Source organism: Vollenhovia emeryi, unplaced genomic scaffold (assembly GCF_000949405.1).
Source record: "Vollenhovia emeryi isolate VEMERY1.0 unplaced genomic scaffold, V.emery_V1.0 DF939153.1, whole genome shotgun sequence".
Classification (NCBI taxonomy): Eukaryota; Metazoa; Arthropoda; class Insecta; order Hymenoptera; family Formicidae; genus Vollenhovia; species Vollenhovia emeryi.
Genome location: NW_011967213.1, coordinates 1,168,138 through 1,188,975, shown reverse-complemented (window position 1 = coordinate 1,188,975; position 20,838 = coordinate 1,168,138). Strand labels below are relative to the sequence as shown.

Below are 20,838 nucleotides of genomic sequence, written 5' to 3'. Positions count from 1 at the left end.
CATCGTGGACACAGGCCTTAAGGCCCGTTCTCACCAACGTCGTTTAACTTTACCCCTGGACCACAATCTTGCTTTAAGTAAGCTGTAAGCTTTAAGCCGTAAGAAATTAACCAATCACAGGCATTTATTCCCCTCACTCTTACCTACGACTGGTTAATTTTTTACGGCTTAAGGCTCACAACTTACTTAAAGCAAGATTGTGGACCAGGGGTTAAGCTTAGCTTACTTCGTTCTGCGTCTCTTTCCAACTGTTACTTTAGAAAGAGACAAACGTGAATTAAACTATGATTGAAGTTAAGCGACGTTTGGTGAAACCGGGCCTAAGTTAACATAACTTCTCACGAACACCACCTGCACTGCTTAAACGACTAACATACACGCCAAGTTGCATGTAACTATTTCAACACCTGCATCTGTTGTTTCTGGGCTTCCCTCTGCTTCCCAACGGAACGCAGCAGATTTCGCGCGCCGATCGTCTTCATTTTCTCTCTCTCCACCTCCTTCGCTAGATTGTCCAATATCCTAATAAACTCGTCAGTGTTCTTCTCAAAATCGGTAATCTCTGCAACGTGAAAAATTCTCAATCGCCGCAACATCCATTTGTGCCTCTGAGGCGAGATTAACGATTTAGGACCGAGTGTTCCAATATATCGGACAGCTTTTTACCCTTCAGATTAACATCCTTCATCTCTTTCTAATTATTCGCCTTAGAAAGAGATACGAAATGTTAATCAAAGGGTAAAAGTTACCCGACGGTTGGAACAATCGGCTCTTAGGCCTGGTGTTTCATTTTCTGGTTATTGCTAGAAGTTAGTCCCCTACTAGCACAATATTAGGAAATAATAGGTATGTTTTCCGTTCCTGCACTGGTGAACTGGAGCAGTAAGCTAGAATGAGAAAAATATACTTGTTTTACTCTAATTTATGGCACTAGTTCACCAGTGCAGGAACGGAAAACAAACCTAATGTAAATCCTAGTAGTCTCAATATCGATCCATGGCCGGATTGGAACCAATGAAAAAAAAGTCAATATTGGTCAAATAGCGATTGTAAGATGGATGGCTTCTCTTATTTAGCCAATATGTCTATTTAGCAATATTGGTCTAATATTGATACAATATTAGACCGATATTCTTATTACATTGTTGAATATTGGCCAATACACTTCAAATATAAGTCAAATATTTTATAATTATTATCGTGCAATATTTACATTTATTCCATGGCCAATATTGGCTTTACGTTAAACAACATATGCATATCTAATATAACATTGGACCGATATTTAACCAATGCATTGTGCCACTAGGGTCGATTCTCTATCTCTTCTTAGATAATATAACTAATATAAAAAAGGTGGAGAGTCGACACTAATCTCTGGTTAGCAGTTAACCAAGAAATGAAAAACTTAGTGCGGTGGACTGTGAAATATTGGGATGCAGTTTCTACGTGAAGCTTCGAAAGGGAAGATCAGACCTTGGTGTCAGATAAATCTTTTATTTCGCATCGTTTTCTTTACTCATTTCTCTTTCGTACAATTATTCCAAATACAATCTTCAAATTACACTTCTTTCCCGAATAAACATTTTAATCTATAACAAATAACAATACCCATGCACTGGCATTAATGTCCACTTCTGACCAATTGGATTAATTCCAATCTTTCCCTAGTTCTAAGAATTTAAAAGAGAAAAAAATAAATAGAAAAATAAGCTAAACCGAAATTGAAGATAAAGAGCGCAGACGGGATTTTGACAGCAACTCTGCCGCTCGAGTGAGCGTAAGTTGGAGAGCCGTCCTAGCTGCCATCGAGAGTGTGCAGACGTGCGCATCGTTGTGCAGGAAACTCGTGGAGCGAAGGCACACGCGGCAAGCGCAGCGGCGCGGTGACGGGAATCGTGCGAGGGTGAGTACCGCCGGTCGAGCGGATCGTGCGTCGCGTCGCGCCGCCGTGGCGTCGGACTCACTCGACACGAAGCTCTGGCACTCCTCCCTCAGCTTGTGCGTCTGATTCGCCGCCTCCGGCTCGAGGACGCGTATCTTGCTCAGGTCGTCGATGTAAACGCCGTACTTGGCCAGCGAGTCGGCCATCTTCTCGACCGCGGGCTGGTGTCGCGTCACGTGGCGCGGCGGAGCGCGGGCGATTCCGATTGGTCGCGAGTGATCGACTTTTGGCGATGTCCCGTGTGTCGGTGGTCCGCGCCGCCACGTTCAGCCCAACGCGCGCGTCGCCAAGTTGCTCGCCGTGAAGTTGGCCGCGCTCGTACGACGATTGACAAACGTGCGGTGAGATGGAGCGAAATGGCAACGCGCTAGCGGCTCTGCCGCCCTGCCGGGGTCAGCGCGGGTCAACGCGACGCTGAAGACAGGCCTCCCGCGCCGCTCCGACGCAAACGCGAGATCCCGCTCGCGAGCGACGCGGTTCGAAGGGGGATCGATCGATACGCTCGCTCCCGTCCGCGCCGCGTCACATCTCACATCGCGAGTATCGCGACTCGCACCGCCCGTCGCGTCAGTACTCGCCTCGGCGTCGCCAGGTCGCTCGGTCGGCGCGTAAACTCTCGTTATGTCGGGCGAGCACAAGACGGTCATCAAGTACCCGTCGGAGTATGTCAAACTGAACATCGGGGGCTCGCTCCATTACACCACCATCGGCACCCTGCAGAAGCACGACACCATGCTGCGCGCGATGTTCAGCGGCCGCATGGAAGTGCTCACCGACTCCGAAGGTGAGAGACCCCCTCCTCTCGCGTCGCGCATCTTTCCGGAGTAGCGTGGACCCGCGAGATCGAGCCTCGAGTGTCGATCGGTCCTCGGGGCCCGACTCGATCGATAGGACTCGTCGCTTCAACGCAGCGGAGGCGACGGCGATTCGTTCGCTAGATTCGAGACGGGAAAAAAGAGGGGAAGGACCTCCTCGTCACGTTCTTTCCTTCGTCGTCGCGAGGAATCCCTCGGTTTTTGCGTCCCCTCGATCTGACCCCGCGGTCTCTGCCCCGCAGGCTGGATACTGATCGATCGGTGCGGCAAGCATTTCGGGACGATCCTCAACTTTCTGCGGGACGGTTCGGTGCCGCTGCCGGAGAACACCAAGGAGATGGCGGAGCTGCTCGCGGAGGCCAAGTACTACTGCATCGGCGAGCTGGCCGAGTCCTGCGAGCAGGCGCTCCTGCGGAAGGAGCGCGAGGCGGAGCCGATCTGCCGAGTGCCCCTCATAACCTCCCAGAAGGAGGAACAGTTACTCATAAGCAATACTATCAAGCCTGTGGTCAAGCTGCTCATTAATAGGCATAACAACAAATATTCTTACACGAGGTGATGTTAGATGCCGCTTGATAGTCGCCAATATCTTGACATCTCAAACAATCGAAAATATACCGACCAAAGTCTCTTGCGTGTTTCTTCACATATTTTATATCGTAGGCTAGTATTCGAAACGCACGAGAAAAGTAAATGAACATCAGTAACCCAGGTAGCCGGCTGGTACCTGGGAAGTGAGATGTCACGATATCGCTCGTAGCAGTATTATTGTCACAGTTGAGCTCGTTAAGGAGCGAGTGAATTGAGTTGAAATGTAATCCTTGCAGTACGTCAGATGACAATCTACTGAAGAACATAGAATTATTCGACAAGATGTCGCTCAGATTCAGCGGCAGAGTGTTGTTCATCAAAGACGTTATCGGCTCGAGCGAGATCTGCTGTTGGACGTTTTACGGGCATGGGCGTAAAGTGGCGGAGGTCTGCTGCCACTCGATCGTCTACACGACCGACAAGAAGCACACCAAGGTAAACCAGTGACGTTTTAAAGCCGTGCAACGTGATACACTTGCGTTCTTTCTTCCAGGTGGAATTCCCCGAGGCGCGGATATACGAGGAGACGTTGAACATTCTGTTGTACGAGCACCGGAACGGCCCGGATCAGGAGTTGATGCAGGCCACGTCCTCGCGCGGCGTAGTACCCTGCACGTCCGACGAGGAGGAGGGCGAGCGCTCGGGCCTGGCTCGCCTCCGCTCCAACAAGCAGAACACCAACTGACCCAGTCTTGTTCTCCTCAATCCACCGCACACCGCGATCCTCAGCGTCGTTCGATCGTTCAAGACGCGAATCAACATAAAATAAAGACGAAGCACCGACGCGCAACAGACGCGATTGCTACGTGGTACTTGGTTGTCGAATCTCTCTTTCGTTTTTGGAATACGTGGAACACGAGGAAAACCACAGCTAACTTTGGTCGCGGAGGCGATAAACCGTCTCGCTACGTTTCTCACATCACTTTACTTTCGACATGTAACGTCCTGCTCGAATTGTTGAATATATTCATAAGGAAAGATGCGTCGTCCTAATTCACGTCGAACAGAATGACATATTTGCGCGTCTCAAAGTTTTCTTTGCCGTTCTTGCTGTACGAGCGTGTTTACAAATATGTATAAATGTGCGATGAAGAATGGCACCCGATTGATTTCATCCTGAAAACGACGAAAGGAATGTAACGCCACGCGCTTACTAATTATGTGCCAAATCGTATGAAATCCGCAACAGGAATATGTCCAAGTTGCCAGTCTGTGATGACTGATAAAATTATTTATGAACTTATACACTATGACAACTCTTAAGCAGTCATTTAGATTAAACAAATTGTTGCAAAAAGAAAGTTTTGTGCGAAAACTAGGACTGCATTGTTACCTGTTATAAGTATTATTATTTTATTATCATTGTCATCGTCGCCGTCATTGTCACCGTCATTATTATTAATTATTATATTAATTTGTCATAATTATTAGTTATTATTGCTTACTACTTTTGCGTCATTATCTGTATCATTACGATAAATTTTCTCATCATGTTTACGTTACTCTTTCTTACAAACTTGCATAATTTAATATCTCAATAAATCGTATGTATTATATATTTGAAACATATATATTGTGTTATTTGAATGTGCGTTTCTCAGCAAGTCCGGAATTCTATTAAACTGCACAGAGGACGATGCGGAGTACACACTGCCAGTAAAATAGAAATTGAAGTTTAATATCAGTTGTACATGAACATATGGTTTCCGGCGTGTAGGAGGTACGCGCGTTTTGAACGCGCAATTTCGTTACTCCACTCGAATTTTTAAACGTATTAAATACTAAACGTACTTTACAGAATTTTCGGCTTGAAGGAATGCAATGCAATATATCTGATTTTGAATTTTCTACTAACACGTTATTCCAAGTATAATTTTTCACTGCGCAGTTACTGTAATTCTCGTATATGCAAAATACCGGTGATTTCTTTACTTATTCACACTTTCACTTGTGTGACAAAATCGGAGGGATAATCGGAAGTTGATGCGAGTAACCCGATATCTACTGAACCCAAATGCGATCATCAGGAAACCATAGTTTTTCATTTCATAATAGAGAGTGAGTTTGCTCAATTTTCCGAAGATGTTAGATAAGTGAAAGTGAAGTGTAAAACAATTACGAACTGTGATTACACTGGCACAGTATATATTAATGTGTATATATTACTTCTTGTGTATTTTAGTAATACAAGATCAGAGAGATCCCATAGTTGATAAAGGGACCATGTATATCGTGTTACGTACCTACGTCATAGGATACCTTTTCATTTGCATCTGTAATACGTATGTTATATATTAAATCGAATATATCCATGTTGAATAAAACAATTTATAGATTTCCTTGTGATCATATACCAGACAATAATCGTAAGGGATTGAATGTGGAAAGGTGATGATAGAATAGAAATTTATATCTTGAATTTGTTACGATCGAGAGATTTTCTGCAAGAAACAGCACATATTATTTACAATTACAAACTTGAAAAGGAAATTACGATACAAGAAGGACAGTTGAAGTAAATAACAGCCAAATGATCAAATTTTAAACAACTAGATCTAATTCCGGCAAAGCCAGATTGTTAGTTGCGCGAAATATCGATTATTTAGGAAATTGTACGGCAAATACAATGTATGCGTGTGATAGAGTCTAAATAAGTATTTTATCGCATTCCAACATAGATTTGACGTGTTTCCCATTTTTGTAGCAAGACGGAAAAGGAGTGCAAGACAGAACAAAAAATAAATAAAAGAGGAAATGCAACACAAGCATTAAGATTGATTCGAGCGACATGTATTATGAAACAAGATATTATACATAAGTGTATGACGGAGTTTGCAGCTAAAGACAGTACATGGGGCGCAAACCTTTCTTCTTGAGACGGAATCGAATGTACATACACATGTTGAGGAGGTTGTCAACCCCTGAATTGGAAAGGCACGTCAGTTCTTTCTGAATGATACCAGATACCGCTCTAGTATCTATACGCTACTGATCATCTTGCAAACGGTGTTTACATAAGAGTGTAGTGATTGCTTTTGCATTTAATCATAAACAATGTCTTCGATGAAATTACTGTCTACTAACAACTGTGATTACACATGCGTGTCGACAGAAGAATATATATTAATAGAAAATGTCACATTTGTCATGAATATGTCACACTGGGTCGATTTCTATCTTCTACAATGTTTGCCTTCGCAGAATTTTCAATGCAGTTCTCGCACGAATGTGTCTACGATGCGTGGGAACACAAAGATTCTGGCTACCTCTGCATTACGATCGAAACAGGAATCTTTATGCAACGTGAAAGAGTCTAAAGCCTAGTCTACAATGCGTTCTTTGCGTCTTGAACATTCTATTTTACGTAAGCAAATCAAAAGACTTGACAAATTTTTCGACAATGTATAATGTACGATTTATCAACAAATTTTTTCAAGCACGTATTCATTTATTGGCTACAAAATAGAATGTTTCTAGACGCAAAGAGCACATTGCAAATCAGGCTTTAGCTGTAAAAAATATGACAGTAGGTCTTTATTTGTTCAAGTATTGCCTATTTACGATTTATGTACGTTTAACGTGAACTTGAGATAGTTCTTCAAGTATACGACGAGCGTGTGTTGGCGGCTAGCGCCACATCAGATAATAACATTAGTTCATAAGTCCAATCGCGTTATTTTCTTAGACCAAGAAAGTTCTACAGAGACAAGAGTGCTTAACGCGCGCACGCGCGCGCTCTCTTAGTTCGCGTTCGCGTTGGGTAGATCTCGGATGGAGGAGCTTGATGTACACGTAGGCACGAGTAGATATCTAAGAGCAAAAATATACGAATATACCTTTATCCTAATTAGTGCGGAAAAATGAATTTTCGATGAGCCGTCGAACGCCATTGCTCGCGTTAGTTACACGAAGAAAAACAGAGATTTGCTCCCAGATATAATATGCCCTACCCTCTATTTTGCGTTTCGTCGGAATCCTACAAGTATATCTTGCACTTATATATTACCATAAATATCTCGCGTTTCTCCAAATACCGAAAGAAATTTTCTCTGCGACTGCCATGACGCCGCGGGCACTCCGCGCTTATCGAAGTACACCGGCATCGCGATACAATATAAGATCAGTATTCGGAATTTACCAAAATACCGTAATCGTCGATGCGTCTGCCACAATGCCGTATCGCGCCACTTTCGAGCCTACAATTGTAATCCTCTCTTTCTGAAAGACGAACGCCCTCGCCGTTCTCCCAAAGCTACGACGTATCTCTATATATGATTCTCTGTATAAATTTACAAAAAACATACTTTTTGACATATGCAAATTTCCAAATTCAGATCGTTTCAAACTACTACAGCACTTGACGTAGCTTAACATGAGTACATATTCCTTTTTGCTGTTGTTGTTGTTGTATTTGTTTAACGTTATAATTAAGACAAGATCACAAATTGGTAACGCGTTATACGCAATTGCCTTAATTACATAATACAGTTTAAACATCTTAATCTATTCGCACACCCATCCATTCAACCACTGTACCCAGGGATTCAAAAATAAATTCTATTTCGTAGAACTAAGAGATAAATGTATTGACTTACAAATATAAATTCTATAAACTACGTTTATAAATATGTACATTTATGTACTATGTAATCTAAAAACTCAAGGAATATACTTTGTAAGTGCAGCTGGAGCAAGCGGGATGATATATGGAGAAATCTAAGTATATAATTATTTAACTTAAATATATTAATTAAGACAACTGGAATATTACGATTAGAAGGATTAGAACAATTATAGTTTGAAATAAATGATACTGTGATACAAACATGTATAAATATATAAACTAAAATGATAACTCTCTTATTCGATATGGACTTTTTAACTAAATAGAATATATTGTATCGATTTCGATTTTATATACTTATATTCCTAGAATTCGACAATATATGCTACAATCAAATATCTATTGAACAAAAAAAAAGAAGAAATATGGATTATATAGAATAACAAAAATAAAATTAAGGAAAAAAACAGAGGTGAATAAACCTTAATTTATATTGCGCGTATATGCTTTTAGTATCACTGCATCATTTATACACAACATTAGTCTCAATTAATAAATTTATGTATATTAGAAATTGTTAGAGCTACATATATTAAAATTATACTGGAACTTACAGTAATATATCAAGTTCTATAAAATTAAAAAAAAGATTATACATTTACAATAAAAGCACGTATTATTCATCGTACTTTTGTGTCAATAAATGCTTGTGAAGAAATGAACGAGCTTTTTCATCTGCGAGTTTTATCAAGATTGCTTTACGTTGCCATTTTATATACGCAATCTCTACCTCTCCATTTTTCTATTGTGTACCTCCGTTCTGAGGATTACAATATCAGATTATACACAAAAGAATAAAAGTATTAGCTCGTATGTTGAATAATAATGTGAGGTTCTATTATCAAACGGATTATAATGCATTATGAGACATTAAATAGATATATGCACAAGATGCGATCTTAAAAAAGAAATTTTCCTCCGCGTGTAAAATTTATTTTACTGTAGTCGAAAAATGATTTATCATTGAGAGAACTACACGTAATATCATTCCCACGTGCTCCAATCTAGCAGTCTGTTAGCAGCGACCAATAACACACCTTACACATTATTTCATGTGCCTGTTACTGCATAACCAATTGGTTCCAGCTCTACACAGTAAATATAAAGTTGTTACATAATTTTACATAAACTCACATTCATCCGTCCGTTCGCGGAGATCAGTTCATGACGCATGGTGACTCCTAATTCACATAGCTGCCTCGGTCTTGGCGCGTTTGCAGGGGTTTACCGTGTTTTCTCCCGGGATACAGTCGTTCTTCTCCTCAGCGGCTGGCGAGACCGATCGCTTCTTCGCAACGCACTCGGCAACGGTGTTATTTTTAACAGTTGCGGTTGCCGGTGATTTGAACTTAACTATTACGGCAGTCATGTTGTCGCAGCCCGTTCCGTCGCCGAGGGTATCCGGTGCAAGGCAATAATCAAAGAGCTGAAACACACGTGTGGTTTTTTTTATTACAGAGGAAACACGCCGAAAGTAAGACGCGCGCGATCAGCGTTTAAAAATTATTTTTACTCCTTTAGGCTCGTAACGCGATACCATACCTCTTCGCAGATTTTCGAGATGTTCTCGTCATTTTGCGACAAACGGGTGCGCACGAACTGAACGACGTTTTTACTGGTCATGAAGTTCCATATGCCGTCGCAAGCGAGAACCATAAATTCGTCTTTCTCCGGATCGATCGTAATATGCCTTACGTCCGGCAGAGCGGAGATCATTTGTTCCTGGGGTGGTAACACCATGTTTTGCTTGTACGCATGATCGCCGAGCGCTCGGGAAAGATTGAGGCCGCCGTTCACTCTGCCGTCGCTCGTCACCTCTCCGCCCGCTCTTACTATACGGTCCATTTCCGGTGCGTCCTCGGGTTTATGGTCCAGGCTAAGCTCGATCGCCTGGCCGTCCCTGCACAGGACGCACCGAGAGTCGCCAGCATTCGCCACATACAGTTCGTTCTCCTTGAGTATCGCTACAACCGCGGTGCAACCGCTGTCCGAACCAGGCTGCACACCAAAGAAATCATTATATGAGTGGAAATTTCTTAACAAGCTTTCAACATATTTATGTCGTTTAACGATCCAAAATAAGAGAAACGATTCCGTTCCTTAATTATGCTCTAGATACTCGCGGGGAGTTTGGATGAATTCTCTAAGAAAATTGACACTGTACCTTTTCATTGTTAACCATGAGATCATCCGTATCGTCATCAGATTCATCTATGTCTTCCTCCTCGACTTCGTCTTCGTCTTCGTCATCTTCATCGCTTTCGTCTTCATCGATGTCTTCCGTATCGTCTCCGTCACTGCAAAATGATTGGAAAAGGGGGAATGTCAATTTGAAAAGGGCGAGCAGAAATGAAATCTTTTCACGTCAAGTAACGCAAAGCCTATACCTCTCAGGAACACCGTCGAAGGTTTCATCATTTTCGTCGTCGTCGTCGTCCTCCTCAGAATCGCTGTCCTTTTTCAGTAGACTTTGGTAAAGATCCACAGGCTGAGTTCTTCTCCGGCCGCTGCTGGTTATCCGCTCTTGCTGACCCGCGTCTCCGTTCTCCACAGGGGTGCAAGAACTGCTCGACACGTTGTCCCCGCCGCCCTTACTGCTGTCCGCGTCCCCGATCCTCTTCGACTCCGCGCCATTAACTTCCACCTCGTTTGCGTTGGACTCGGCGCACGGTGGCGCCTTGCCCGGACTCGAGACTTTCTCCTTCACATCCTCGGAACTGTCGGGCATATCCATAGATTTAGCGGGTTCCACGTCCGCGGTAGACACCACTGGAGGCGCGTGAGCGCTGCCGTTGCTCGTCGTCGAATCCAGCACCTGCTCGGCCTCATTGCTACCCGGGCAATCGGAATCTTTTCGCTCCACCGTGCTGGACAGGGTCGATCCGCACGGCTGACTGGAACTGCTCACGTCAGTCTCATTCGTATTCCAGTCGGGGGTGGACGACGAGGACGAGGACGACGACGTCGGTGGCGGCGACGGCGAGGACGAACATCCCGCGCCGGCGGACGAGCCGCCCGCTTTCTCCCGTCCCCTTCGACCCCGCAGATAAGGACTCGCGAATGCGCGCTTACCGCACTTCTCGCCCTTGAGACTCTTGAGATGAGGATTCGTCACCTCTGACTGATACTTGGCCATCACCTGCTCCAACGGCATTGTCGCCTCCATACACAGATTACTAACATTCTCCTCTTCATCTATACGCAATGCAACGTACGAAGACAACCTTATTAAACGTTTACTCGTGCGGATAAGGAGTAAGAGTAAGTTAGAGCTTGCAAAGTGCACGATTAGCGAGAGCACTCGTATAAGCGTGAATCCCGTAATAATGCATATCCTTAATACGAAAAAAAACGCACCAGATTCGGTCAAGTCGCTCTCCTTCTTCTCCGACGTGGACGTCCCCGCGAGCTCTTTGAGAACGTTGACCACCTCGGGCTTCGTCAGAGTGTCGTCAAAGCCGAGGAAACCGTCTATTAAAGCTTGCCCGATGTCGCCCTTCTTGTAAGCGTCTGTCTGTTTGATAAAGTCAGGTAGGTTGCGGGCGCAATACGTCGCAACCTCGTGTCCACCGTGACCGTCGTACACGGCGAAAAGCGAGACATTCTCGCCGAAGTCTATGCAACAATTGTGGGCATCCTGCAAAGAGAGCGAGACAGAGAGCTGCCGTTAGTGATCAATCTTCGATCGGGATTCTCTCTCTCGTACTGGAAACCTTTACAAGTCGCAATGAACGCGAGACGTGACGTACAAACTTGAACGGTCGATTTACTTCCGCGCGATAACATCTTCCTGTCGCGTCGACCAACGGGCGAGAAACAACGTTCATTGCGTAACAACTTTGCCGTCCGCGGAGGGAAATCTAGCAGCCGATACACCGCGCGCGATATCGGGGGCGAGAGAGAGTGTTGCACATCGCCGACGCGATATCTCCGCGACGGAGCAACGACAATATTGATCGACGTGTCGCCGGGATCCCGTCTTATCGAGCTATCTCGGCGGCTGGTAAATAAACGCGCGTGATCGCGCGGGAGCCGTCGCGGAGCGGATGCTGCGCCCGGGAGGCCGCTGCTCTCGGACGTCGTCGGCCGCGCTCCCGCGCGCGCGGGACGCGTCGGCGGGCGCGCGGCGCCGCGCCGCGGCGCGGCGACGAGCGCGGCGACGGCCGGCGATCCGACGACCGGGCCAACCGGAGCCGGTGAGACACGCCGCCTCGGGAACGCGGGGTCGCGGGCGAGAGCCAGAGCGAGAGAGAAGAAAGAGAGAGAAGGAGCGAGAGAGAAAGAGAGAGAGAGAGAGAGAGAGAGAGAGAGAGAGAGCGCGCGCGCGCGCGCGCGCACGTCGCGACCGTTGCCGCCGTCGCCGCGGCGACTTCCCGCTTACCTCCTGACTGATCCGCCAGCCCTGCATAGAGCTCGCGCCGTACGCGACGTTCTTTCCCACCTCGTCGCTCGACTCCTTCTTCGTAATCGGCTCCGACAAGTACGCGCCCATCTTTTGAAATACCGGCTGGCCGTCGTGCTACTCCCGCGGCGTCCGCGTTACAACGTATCGCAGCGATTCCGCCAGAAAGCCAGAAACTCACAAGCGTGGTGCCACGGTCGTTAACTAGCCTCCCATGACCGGTTTGGCTTTCTGTTTTCCAGCGCGCTGCTGGCGCCAGCTGGGTCGCCGCCGCCGCGCTGCACCGCCGCGCCGCGCGCGCCGACTCGGGGCGCGCGCGCGCTTTCGCGCCAAACTTAAAGCAACGTGCGCATGTAGGGATCGGGGGTGCCAGGGAACGGCGGCGTTCCGTTCTATTTTCCAAGCTCCCGCGGTCGCGCTGCATTTGTTCGTCGTGCAGCCGCGGCGGCGGGGAATCGTCTCGCTCGAGTGGAGGAACGCGCGTTGCACCTCGGCGGAATTGCCGCCCGACGTTGCGGCGATCGATCGAACGGATTTCGAACGGCCGAGATAACTGCGAGATCCCCCCCCCCTCACCCACCCAGGCCAGCGGGTTATCGCTAATTGTCGTCGTTCGAGGCGAATGACATTCGAGTGTCGACTCGGGTCCGTTTAGTCGAGATATTTTACATTTAATTAAATGAGCGAACATCAACGGCAAGTGAAACCCACGGTAAGACTTGGTAGGTCCACTCCGTCATTCGTTTCGTTTTTGCGTCGATCCGTTCTGCGCATCCGACATTGTTCTGGGCAGACCAGTGGGAGAAAAGTCGGTGTGTGGACGTGTGGTTGTGTGAACTCACGCCGTACGTCGCTGGATTGCTGCCTAAAATAATGGCGGGACATACCACGTGATCGGGAGCGCAAAGATCAAAGGGGCCGACAGAGAGTGGACCTACTAGTTGTACCGTGGTGAAACTTTGACCCGCTAATGTCCATTTCTACCAACGTAGATTAACTTTAATCTCGGTCCAACTTGCCTCTTATCGTTTCCTTTTATTCTTGGAACTAGAAAAATTGTACGTTGAACCGAGATTAAGATTGATCTACGTTGGTAGAAATGGATGCGATTCTCACAAGTGAATACACGTAGATACGTGCCACCTTCGGTCGAGCTGGACAGCTTAACGTTATTCTTGCGTGAATGTATTGTATATTTATTCTCGAATAATCGAGCGGCGGACTAATGCAAGAAGACACGTCGGAAGTTTCGAATGTTAACGCGTCTTTGTCAGGTATCAAAGTGAGAGCGATAACTGATCGCACTAATAACACGTTAACATTGAAAACGTACTTTAATAACGAAGCATGTTCATTCATTATCGAAGATGGCATTAGCTTGTGTTACGATAAAATAGTTCTCATTACCGCGGAACGAACATAATATTCACTACAATCAAAATTTTCACACTCTCCGCGGACCAAAGTAACGTTAAAAACATAAAAATTTCATTAATTTTTACAAGAATTAAAAACTACCAGAGCTGTTTTACTGTCAAGTGTAATAAAACTAGTTTAATAGTTTCTTCTTTAATTTTTTATTTTCCAGAATGTCGCGGATCAGACGAAACTCCTGTCTCTGTCGAATAAAGTATCAGGGGCTCGATTCTTGAATTTATTCGAAGGAGAAACGTATGCGAAAATTCTGCTCTTACAGAAAAGTTGCAAGTTGATTGGCTACTCGCATGGCTTTAACCAACTTTTCTGTCAGAGCAGAGTTTTCGTATACGTTTCCTCTTCGAATAAATTCAAGAATCGGGCCCCAGGACGGAGAGTGATCGAGTCGCCATTAGCTGTGTTCGGCGTTGGAAAATGTAAGGCGTCGGAGCGAGCGCGACGGAAGAACGAGATAGAGAAAGAGAGAGAAGGCGCGCAGATTCGCAATGGCGAGCGCACCTTTCGAACTTGCCGCGCTTGGGCCGTGGTGGGGGAAGAACCGCGCGCGGCGTCGCGCTGTTCGGGGCCGGAGTGGGGATAACAGCGGCGGGAGTGGTGGAGGGGAGTGCGCGCGGAGCAGTGCGCCGGGCGCTCGGGCTCGCTCGCCGCGCCAGTCGTTCGGCGGAGCTCGGGGAGGTTAGGACGGGTCGCGCGCGCGCCCCCGGATGCGAATGCTCGGTGGTACGGCGCAGCACCGCGACGGTCGACAGACGGTAGCGGATACGCGGCGCGGAGTCGCGCGATCACGGCGCCGGTCTCGCTCCCCTTCTCGCGCGCTCGCTGGCGAGCGTCCGTCGTCCCCGTCGCTCCCGTCGGCTCGACCCCGTCCCGGTAACGGGGGCGAGCCTCGCTACGCCCGCTCGTCGACCCTCGTCCGTGCACATCGTGCTCGCCGCCGCACCTGTCGATACGGAGCGCCGGAGGGAGCGGAGGACAACCCGAACAGCACCGTGCGTTCCCGGCCTAGTGACCTGACCTTGGATCGGCCCGACCAGGTATGTCTGTCATTGCTTTACTTGCGCCCACGCTCGCGTCTTTGCGCGCGACGTCTTCTCCGGGCCGAGACGAGAGTCGTCTCCCTCCGGAGATACACTCGCGATTATGGCGATGGTGGTGGTAGTGGCGGCGGCGGGGTTGGAGATTGGTTGTTGTTACGGTAGTATGGCAGCGGCACGCACCCCGCTAATTCGGGGCGCTTAACGCGCGTACGTGTTGCGGATAAGAGGATTTCGTCGAGCTCGCCGTTATACCGATAGGCTTGAGCCAAGCCTCCGGTACTCGATATCACCCCGTGCTCGTCTTTACGGTTTCCCGAGCGCAGCGTGCCGCTCCACTCGGCAGACGGACCGTTGTTGTTGTTATATCGATCTTAAAAGCGTCCCCCGTACCCCGTATTGCCATGCAGTTTGAAAACCGACGGTGACTCCGGCTAATTTCTTTTCTAATCGAGATCACCCCGGGGGAAAAATTCCCCTATCGATCCCGGCGGAACTTGGGGCGGGAAAAGTTTTACCTTTCGGCTTTTACGCTCGTATCGCGCGCGCGAACGGTCCCGCTGCGGATTCGCGTACGGAGGCGCGCGCTAAGCGGAAAACGCGGGCAATCCCCTCGGCAAAACGAGTATTTCTAACCGCGCATATACGTATTTTGCAATTAAACTCTTCCCGAGAGCATTTATCTGTTATCACGCGAGGCGCGGGCTATCTCCAAAGGTCTGCGTCCGCGATGCTAGAATTTGGATCCAAGTCCGAGAGAGATACGTGTATTCCAAGCTGCAAGTTGATTTACACATTTCTCAAAACTAGTATCGTGGACACCAGGCCTTAACTGGCCTGAGCAGAAAGATTGTCGTTTTTATGATTCCGTTAAGGTCGTTCTACATTAGTCGCAAGTAACCAATCGCATGAACGCAAGCGGCACTACTTCCGATCGTAATGCAGTCCGCAAACGCCAGTCGCAAGGTTTGACCAAATCCAAAATTTGCGTCTCTGCGATTTGCGACGGCCAATGAACATCGAGCTTCGCTGTCATGGTGTCTGTTTGGCTTGGTCGATAGCTCGTTAGTTTCTCGTGTTTCTTGATCGGTCAGAAAATTTTATATATTAGTAAAATGAGTCATATAGACTGGGACGATGATGATTGCTTTGGACGTAAGTGTTCTGCGATTTGCAACGGCCAATGAACATCGAGCTTCACTGTCATGGTGTCTGTTTGGCTTGGTCGATAGCTCGTTAGTTTCTCGTGTTTCTTGATCGGTCAGAAAATTTTATATATTAATAAAATGAGTCATATAGCAACATTCTCTTCTTTGATTGGCTGTGACTTTACGACTGCAATGTAGAAGTTCAAATCGCAAATTTCTCGCGACTTGCGACAATATGGACGTGCCAGCGATTGCTTGCAACTTAATGTAGAACGACCTTAAGGCGACATACGTCTGCGACAATGCTTTGTGCGTTGACTTGGACTCTTACGACGGAGACGTAAACGGTTACGACATTGCCCTCAGGCCCGCCGACGCGACGCGACGCGACGCAACGCCGGGCCCGACGCGCCGTCATCCACTGCCCCGCCGTCGTCGCAAGCGGTTGTCTCTACCACTGACGAGATCATTAATCTCTCTCGCTACGCGAAGCATCCGGGCGACGCTCGTTCTCTCACCAGGGAGGAGCGAGGAGAATAACTCGCACGTGTCGCGACTTCGCAATTACTTCAGCACGAAAGTAGGATATACTAACCGTGCACTGGGAAAAAAAAAAAACATTGTTCCCGTTACCAAATGCGTTTAGTATTGACGGTATTTCTTTGGTTCAAATATGTTTTTCAGCTGAGCGAACGTGATTTATCGAAATATATATTTTTTCAAGCTGACAAATGTTTACGCGAATTAATAAACATTTGACAATCTGTGGCCGCGGCCAAGAAATATTTTCCTAATTTTTTTTCTTCTCAGCGTGGCATACGCGAATTCGCCTCTAATCTTCGCTGCCCAATTGCGCTGTTGACGCGCCCCGCGCGGCGGATTCGCGTGGATGGGATTTTAAGACGCGTCTCCGGGAGTTAATCGAGTTAAAATAAATTAAGCGATACGGGAGGATTATGTGCGAATACATCGCGTGTGCGCGCCGACGGGATTTTATTCAATTTGCTTCGCGGGAGTTTCTGTCTCGCGACAAGTTGCGAAGTGCCGCTCGCAGGAGGCCGATGGCAAGTGTCCAAATGCGAAGCGGAATAAGCGTGCCGTAATCTTACAACGTTGGTTTTAATTATCCCGTTTGATCCGCCCGTCTGGAAGTCATTGTTTGCCCCGTGCAAACTGTTGCACGTGTGCGCCGTTCGACGAATTCGCTTCCGATTGAGCCGCGCGAGAGAAGCGCTGACGAGTGCTCCATAGACGAGCGAATTCGAGCTTAGAAATACATCAGATATTAGAAATGACTCCGCGAAGGGTTTCTCTCGCTCGTAAATTTCTCCGGGGGCGACGCTCGCAAAATTAATTCGCGCAGCAGCGGCTCGCAAACGTTCGATTTTACTTCCCCTCAATTTTACAAAGTCGTATTGATTAATTGGAGCAGTCGGAATCTCGCGATTCGTCATGTTGACGTCGAACGAGTTGCTTCTTAGTTTAATCCCGCAACGCGACTGATGATCACAAAATACGAATCGACATCTATTTCTTTATCGCTTTCATGTATTCGCGTGTGTAGTTTCCGTGTTGTTTCACTTCTCTCGTATTCTTAAAGTGAAGAAGACGTTCTTCCCTCTCGCGATTCGACTCCCTATTCTTATAATTTTGGGAATCACAATTGCCAACCTCTTGATCTCGAACGCGTTTCCGATCGACTGAGGGCACGTAAGGGGACGACAAATACGATCCGCCGTTTATGCATTCTACGTAAAAACTGTCGGTTTCAAAGGATATCTTACGTCACGTCGTGACAGTCGTCCTTGATATTTCCAGGTCGTTGAGTGCAACCTTCCAGCCAATCGCAGATTTTATTTTACAATATTTGTGTCATTTTCTCGTCCAGCCGGGGACGAATTATCTGGTCTCCTTTAATCCGTAGAATATCTATGGGTCCTCGCGCAATTAGTTTCATGCGCGAGATAAAGCGTGTTATATTTATGTCATGTAACGAGCAGAGTTTCCTCCTCGGTTCTTCCTCGTGAATGAATTGTTCAGATTGCTCTTGGCCGAAATCCGCGATAATTACGGTCTAGGATGCTCGGAAAGTAACGGCGATTATATAATATATATATATATATATATATATATATATATATATATATCTCTCTCTCTCTCTCTCTCTCTCTCTCTCTCTCTCTCTCTGCGCCGAATAAAAATCGCAGCACAACTTGGACAGCTAGCGATTTAGACAGTTTTCGTTACAATCAAATCAATGTTTATTACAAGTCGGAATTAAACAAAAGTCCGGGCGATTTGTAACGTAAGCGTTTCGATCGTGTTCAATGCTGACCGGCCCTGTTGAACACTGTTCGACAGAATTAAGAAGCTACTTTGAATCGGCGGCAAAAGTGAACGAAATACAAATTTATATAATCTTGCGAAAAATAAGGTGATTTTCGCGAACGAGCGATTCCAAAGCGCCTCGCAAACTCCGCGCTTTCAAACCCCGTGAAGGCGATACTTGTGTTTCAAGTGGTGCCACTTCCGAGGCGAACGTGCAAAATTGATGAAAAAGAAATTTTTTAAGTATCTCGCTCACCCTTCATTGCCTATATTGTCGACTCGACTCGATCGCGAAGGGGAGAAAAGCCAAAATAAGGTATCGTTACTATTTTCCTGAATTGAAAAACGTGCGACTAGCCGAATTCGAACAGATTGGCTCTGTAAATGTCGAGCATAAGAGTAGATTGCATCTATCAAACGTTAATTTCGCCTTCCCTTGTCGCGGAAAAAGAAGATAACTTGTATTTTTCGCATATGTCATATTTTATGCCGAAGACTATCAATTACGTTGGTTACATTCCACGAAAGGAACTTTAAACGCGGCAGATTTGATTTAAACAATGAGTAACTTCCGTGCAATCTTGACGTCGGTTGTGAATCGATAGTTTACAAATTATAGTACGAACAGTTAGAACCATAATTACACTGCAATCTTAATTTTATCGTTGGATTTGATCGAGCGTTGTACTGATAAAAATTACGTGACACATCAGTGAAATATTAACGTGACGTTGAATATTACTTCCCGTCAGACAGTTTAAACGGTTAGAACGTTTTGTCGTGTAAATCTTTTCGAGTTAAATATAGAATCGCCGCTTATTGGACCTCCGTTTGCCCCTCGCGCGAAAACAAAAAAAATAATTTGGGATCAACGACGACGGATATATTCGTTTGACCTTTCGCGCGCGGGGGGGGGGAGGCATTCTTCCCTCCGTTGTCTTTGTGACCGCCCCTCGCGTGCAAAAGCATTAGTTAACGGTTGGCATTTTACTAGACACGAGTCCATGTCGAGTTTCCACTGTTATTACAGTATCGTCTCGCAAATCATGTAAACTAGTTTATTGTTCCGCTGCGAGCTTCGTATCGCGAAAATTGCACAGCTGCCATGTTGCGCCGCCCGGAAAATTAATCACGCGCGTTCGCGAATATGTTTTTTCCATATTTATTATTTGGGAAACAATGGAACTAGCGTCACTACCGTTGTAGTTCGTTGACAGATATTGATAAAAATATGCGCGCGGCACGCGCAATCGAATTACAAATTAATCTCGGCAAACACAACAGCTGGAATTGCATTCGCAATTTCTATTAAAATTCTATCTATTATTTGTTATTTTATTATCCCATTATTATATACATATTATTTCAATGAATTTGCATTACACGTAGGCGTTGTTATTTTACGAGCGCGGTTGTTAAACTTTGCTACCCACGGGGTCTTCGGACCGCGCGGTTCTCACAGTATGAAAATTACCACATCTATAAAGTGTTCGTTTATCTTGCGAAGAATTATAAGACTCGCTGCTGCTTGGGAAAATGATTAACTCTATCACGCGAGAACAGAAAAGAACACTTAGGCCCGTATTTATACTCGCGTTTCTGCTGAAGAACCGAGCCCCGAACCAGCCTCGAGAAAATTAATCATGCGCGTTGGCGCGAATATATTTTTTCTCTCCATATTTATCGCGATACGAGCCATTAAATAGAACTTGACAGTCAATTTGATATTCGCCATGTCATATTTGCAATCGCGATCTAACGGAGGTAATCAAATAAAGTTTAATTTACGTGAAGTGCAATCTGAATTTTTTGTTCCTCGCAATTTATCGATTCACGAGAAGTCATGTATATGCTAAGTTTTTTTAAACTCGTAACATTTTTCCGGTGGCGTCTTGAAAGAAAAATCATCATTTATGTGAAAAGTTTAGCTTAGAGTTTAAGAACAGATTTTTGAACATTAAAAAGTTAAGGATTTTTGAATATTATCTTTTATTACGACATTTCTGATGTATAACTTGAAAGATAATTGTCTTGTACTTTATATTGATTTAAGGTAACACACACTTTTACTTATTTGAAATTGCTTTTACTGCTTTCTCACATTTAATATAGACGTAATTTGCAATATGTCGGTTTATTTTAGCAATGTTGACATTAATATTCATTGTATTTCTAAATTTATTTTCTCTAATAATGAAATGTCTTTAAATATGCAATACGTTTATATTCTATCTGTTTAAATACTGCTTTCTCAAACTTAAAATAGAATAGTAATTAGCAATATGTAGATTTGTTAGCGATAACTGAATTTAGTCTCCACTCTATATTTCAATTCAATTTGTCTAATGATTTCTTAAAATTACATTTCTTTAAGTACACGCTCATATTCGTTCTTTGTAAACGGTATCTATCGTTTAAATTATTACCTAAAAACTAATTGATATGTGACATTTAAATATATATATACATGACATTTAAAATTTACACTTAACAATGCACATTTAGAATATACAC

General features: G+C 45.5%; 4 protein-coding genes across 5 annotated transcripts in view; 2 read left to right on the top strand and 2 right to left on the bottom strand.

The window, feature by feature from the left end:
- Positions 1–79: 79 nt before the first annotated feature.
- LOC105565352 (intraflagellar transport protein 20 homolog) lies at positions 80–2,102 on the bottom strand. 2 transcript variants are annotated; one of them, XM_012018472.1, is made up of 2 exons: positions 1,968–2,102; positions 80–562 (listed from the first exon to the last, which is right to left on the bottom strand). In XM_012018472.1, exons 1-2 carry the CDS (start codon positions 2,089–2,091, stop codon positions 396–398), a joined length of 291 nt encoding a protein of 96 aa, XP_011873862.1. In that variant the 5' UTR covers positions 2,092–2,102; the 3' UTR covers positions 80–395. The 2 variants fall into 2 exon arrangements, with proteins under 2 accessions (XP_011873862.1, XP_011873861.1); XM_012018471.1 differs by having other exon boundaries at positions 484–562; positions 1,720–2,102.
- A 454-nt stretch (positions 2,103–2,556) lies between these two features.
- LOC105565353 (BTB/POZ domain-containing adapter for CUL3-mediated RhoA degradation protein 3) lies at positions 2,557–6,109 on the top strand. The gene is made up of 4 exons (XM_012018473.1): positions 2,557–2,729; positions 3,003–3,315; positions 3,588–3,786; positions 3,845–6,109. The coding sequence occupies exons 1-4, from the start codon at positions 2,567–2,569 to the stop codon at positions 4,034–4,036; spliced, it is 867 nt and encodes a 288-aa protein (XP_011873863.1). The 5' UTR covers positions 2,557–2,566; the 3' UTR covers positions 4,037–6,109.
- A 1,633-nt stretch (positions 6,110–7,742) lies between these two features.
- On the bottom strand, positions 7,743–12,661 carry LOC105565351 (probable protein phosphatase CG10417). The gene is made up of 6 exons (XM_012018470.1): positions 12,357–12,661; positions 11,333–11,612; positions 10,363–11,170; positions 10,140–10,272; positions 9,518–9,973; positions 7,743–9,401 (listed from the first exon to the last, which is right to left on the bottom strand). The coding sequence occupies exons 1-6, from the start codon at positions 12,465–12,467 to the stop codon at positions 9,162–9,164; spliced, it is 2,028 nt and encodes a 675-aa protein (XP_011873860.1). The 5' UTR covers positions 12,468–12,661; the 3' UTR covers positions 7,743–9,161.
- Positions 12,662–14,433: 1,772 nt separating this feature from the next.
- Positions 14,434–20,838, top strand: part of LOC105565350 (heparan sulfate glucosamine 3-O-sulfotransferase 5) — a 39,627-nt gene continuing 33,222 nt past the window's right edge. Inside the window, exon 1 of the mRNA XM_012018469.1 lies at positions 14,434–14,848. The gene's annotated coding sequence lies outside the window, so the exon portion shown is untranslated. The remainder of the gene's footprint in view (positions 14,849–20,838) is intronic.

What these genes read in the sequence shown, in the direction of transcription:
- LOC105565353 (XM_012018473.1), top strand. Translation starts at nt 2,567, where the DNA reads ATGTCGGGCGAGCACAAGACGGTCATCAAGTACCCGTCGGAGTATGTC. An exon ending in AGTGCTCACCGACTCCGAAG is followed by an intron (nt 2,730 to 3,002) that starts GTGAGAGACCCC and finishes TCTGCCCCGCAG; the next exon opens with GCTGGATACTGATCGATCGG. An exon ending in CCGACAAGAAGCACACCAAG is followed by an intron (nt 3,787 to 3,844) that starts GTAAACCAGTGA and finishes TCTTTCTTCCAG; the next exon opens with GTGGAATTCCCCGAGGCGCG.
- LOC105565351 (XM_012018470.1), bottom strand. Translation starts at nt 12,467, where the DNA reads ATGGGCGCGTACTTGTCGGAGCCGATTACGAAGAAGGAGTCGAGCGAC. An exon ending in GAGCGACTTGACCGAATCTG is followed by an intron (nt 11,171 to 11,332) that starts GTGCGTTTTTTT and finishes CATTGCGTATAG; the next exon opens with ATGAAGAGGAGAATGTTAGT. An exon ending in TTCGACGGTGTTCCTGAGAG is followed by an intron (nt 10,273 to 10,362) that starts GTATAGGCTTTG and finishes ATCATTTTGCAG; the next exon opens with TGACGGAGACGATACGGAAG.
- LOC105565352 (XM_012018471.1), bottom strand. Translation starts at nt 2,091, where the DNA reads ATGGCCGACTCGCTGGCCAAGTACGGCGTTTACATCGACGACCTGAGC. An exon ending in GCTCTTTATCTTCAATTTCG is followed by an intron (nt 563 to 1,719) that starts GTTTAGCTTATT and finishes TTCACGTTGCAG; the next exon opens with AGATTACCGATTTTGAGAAG.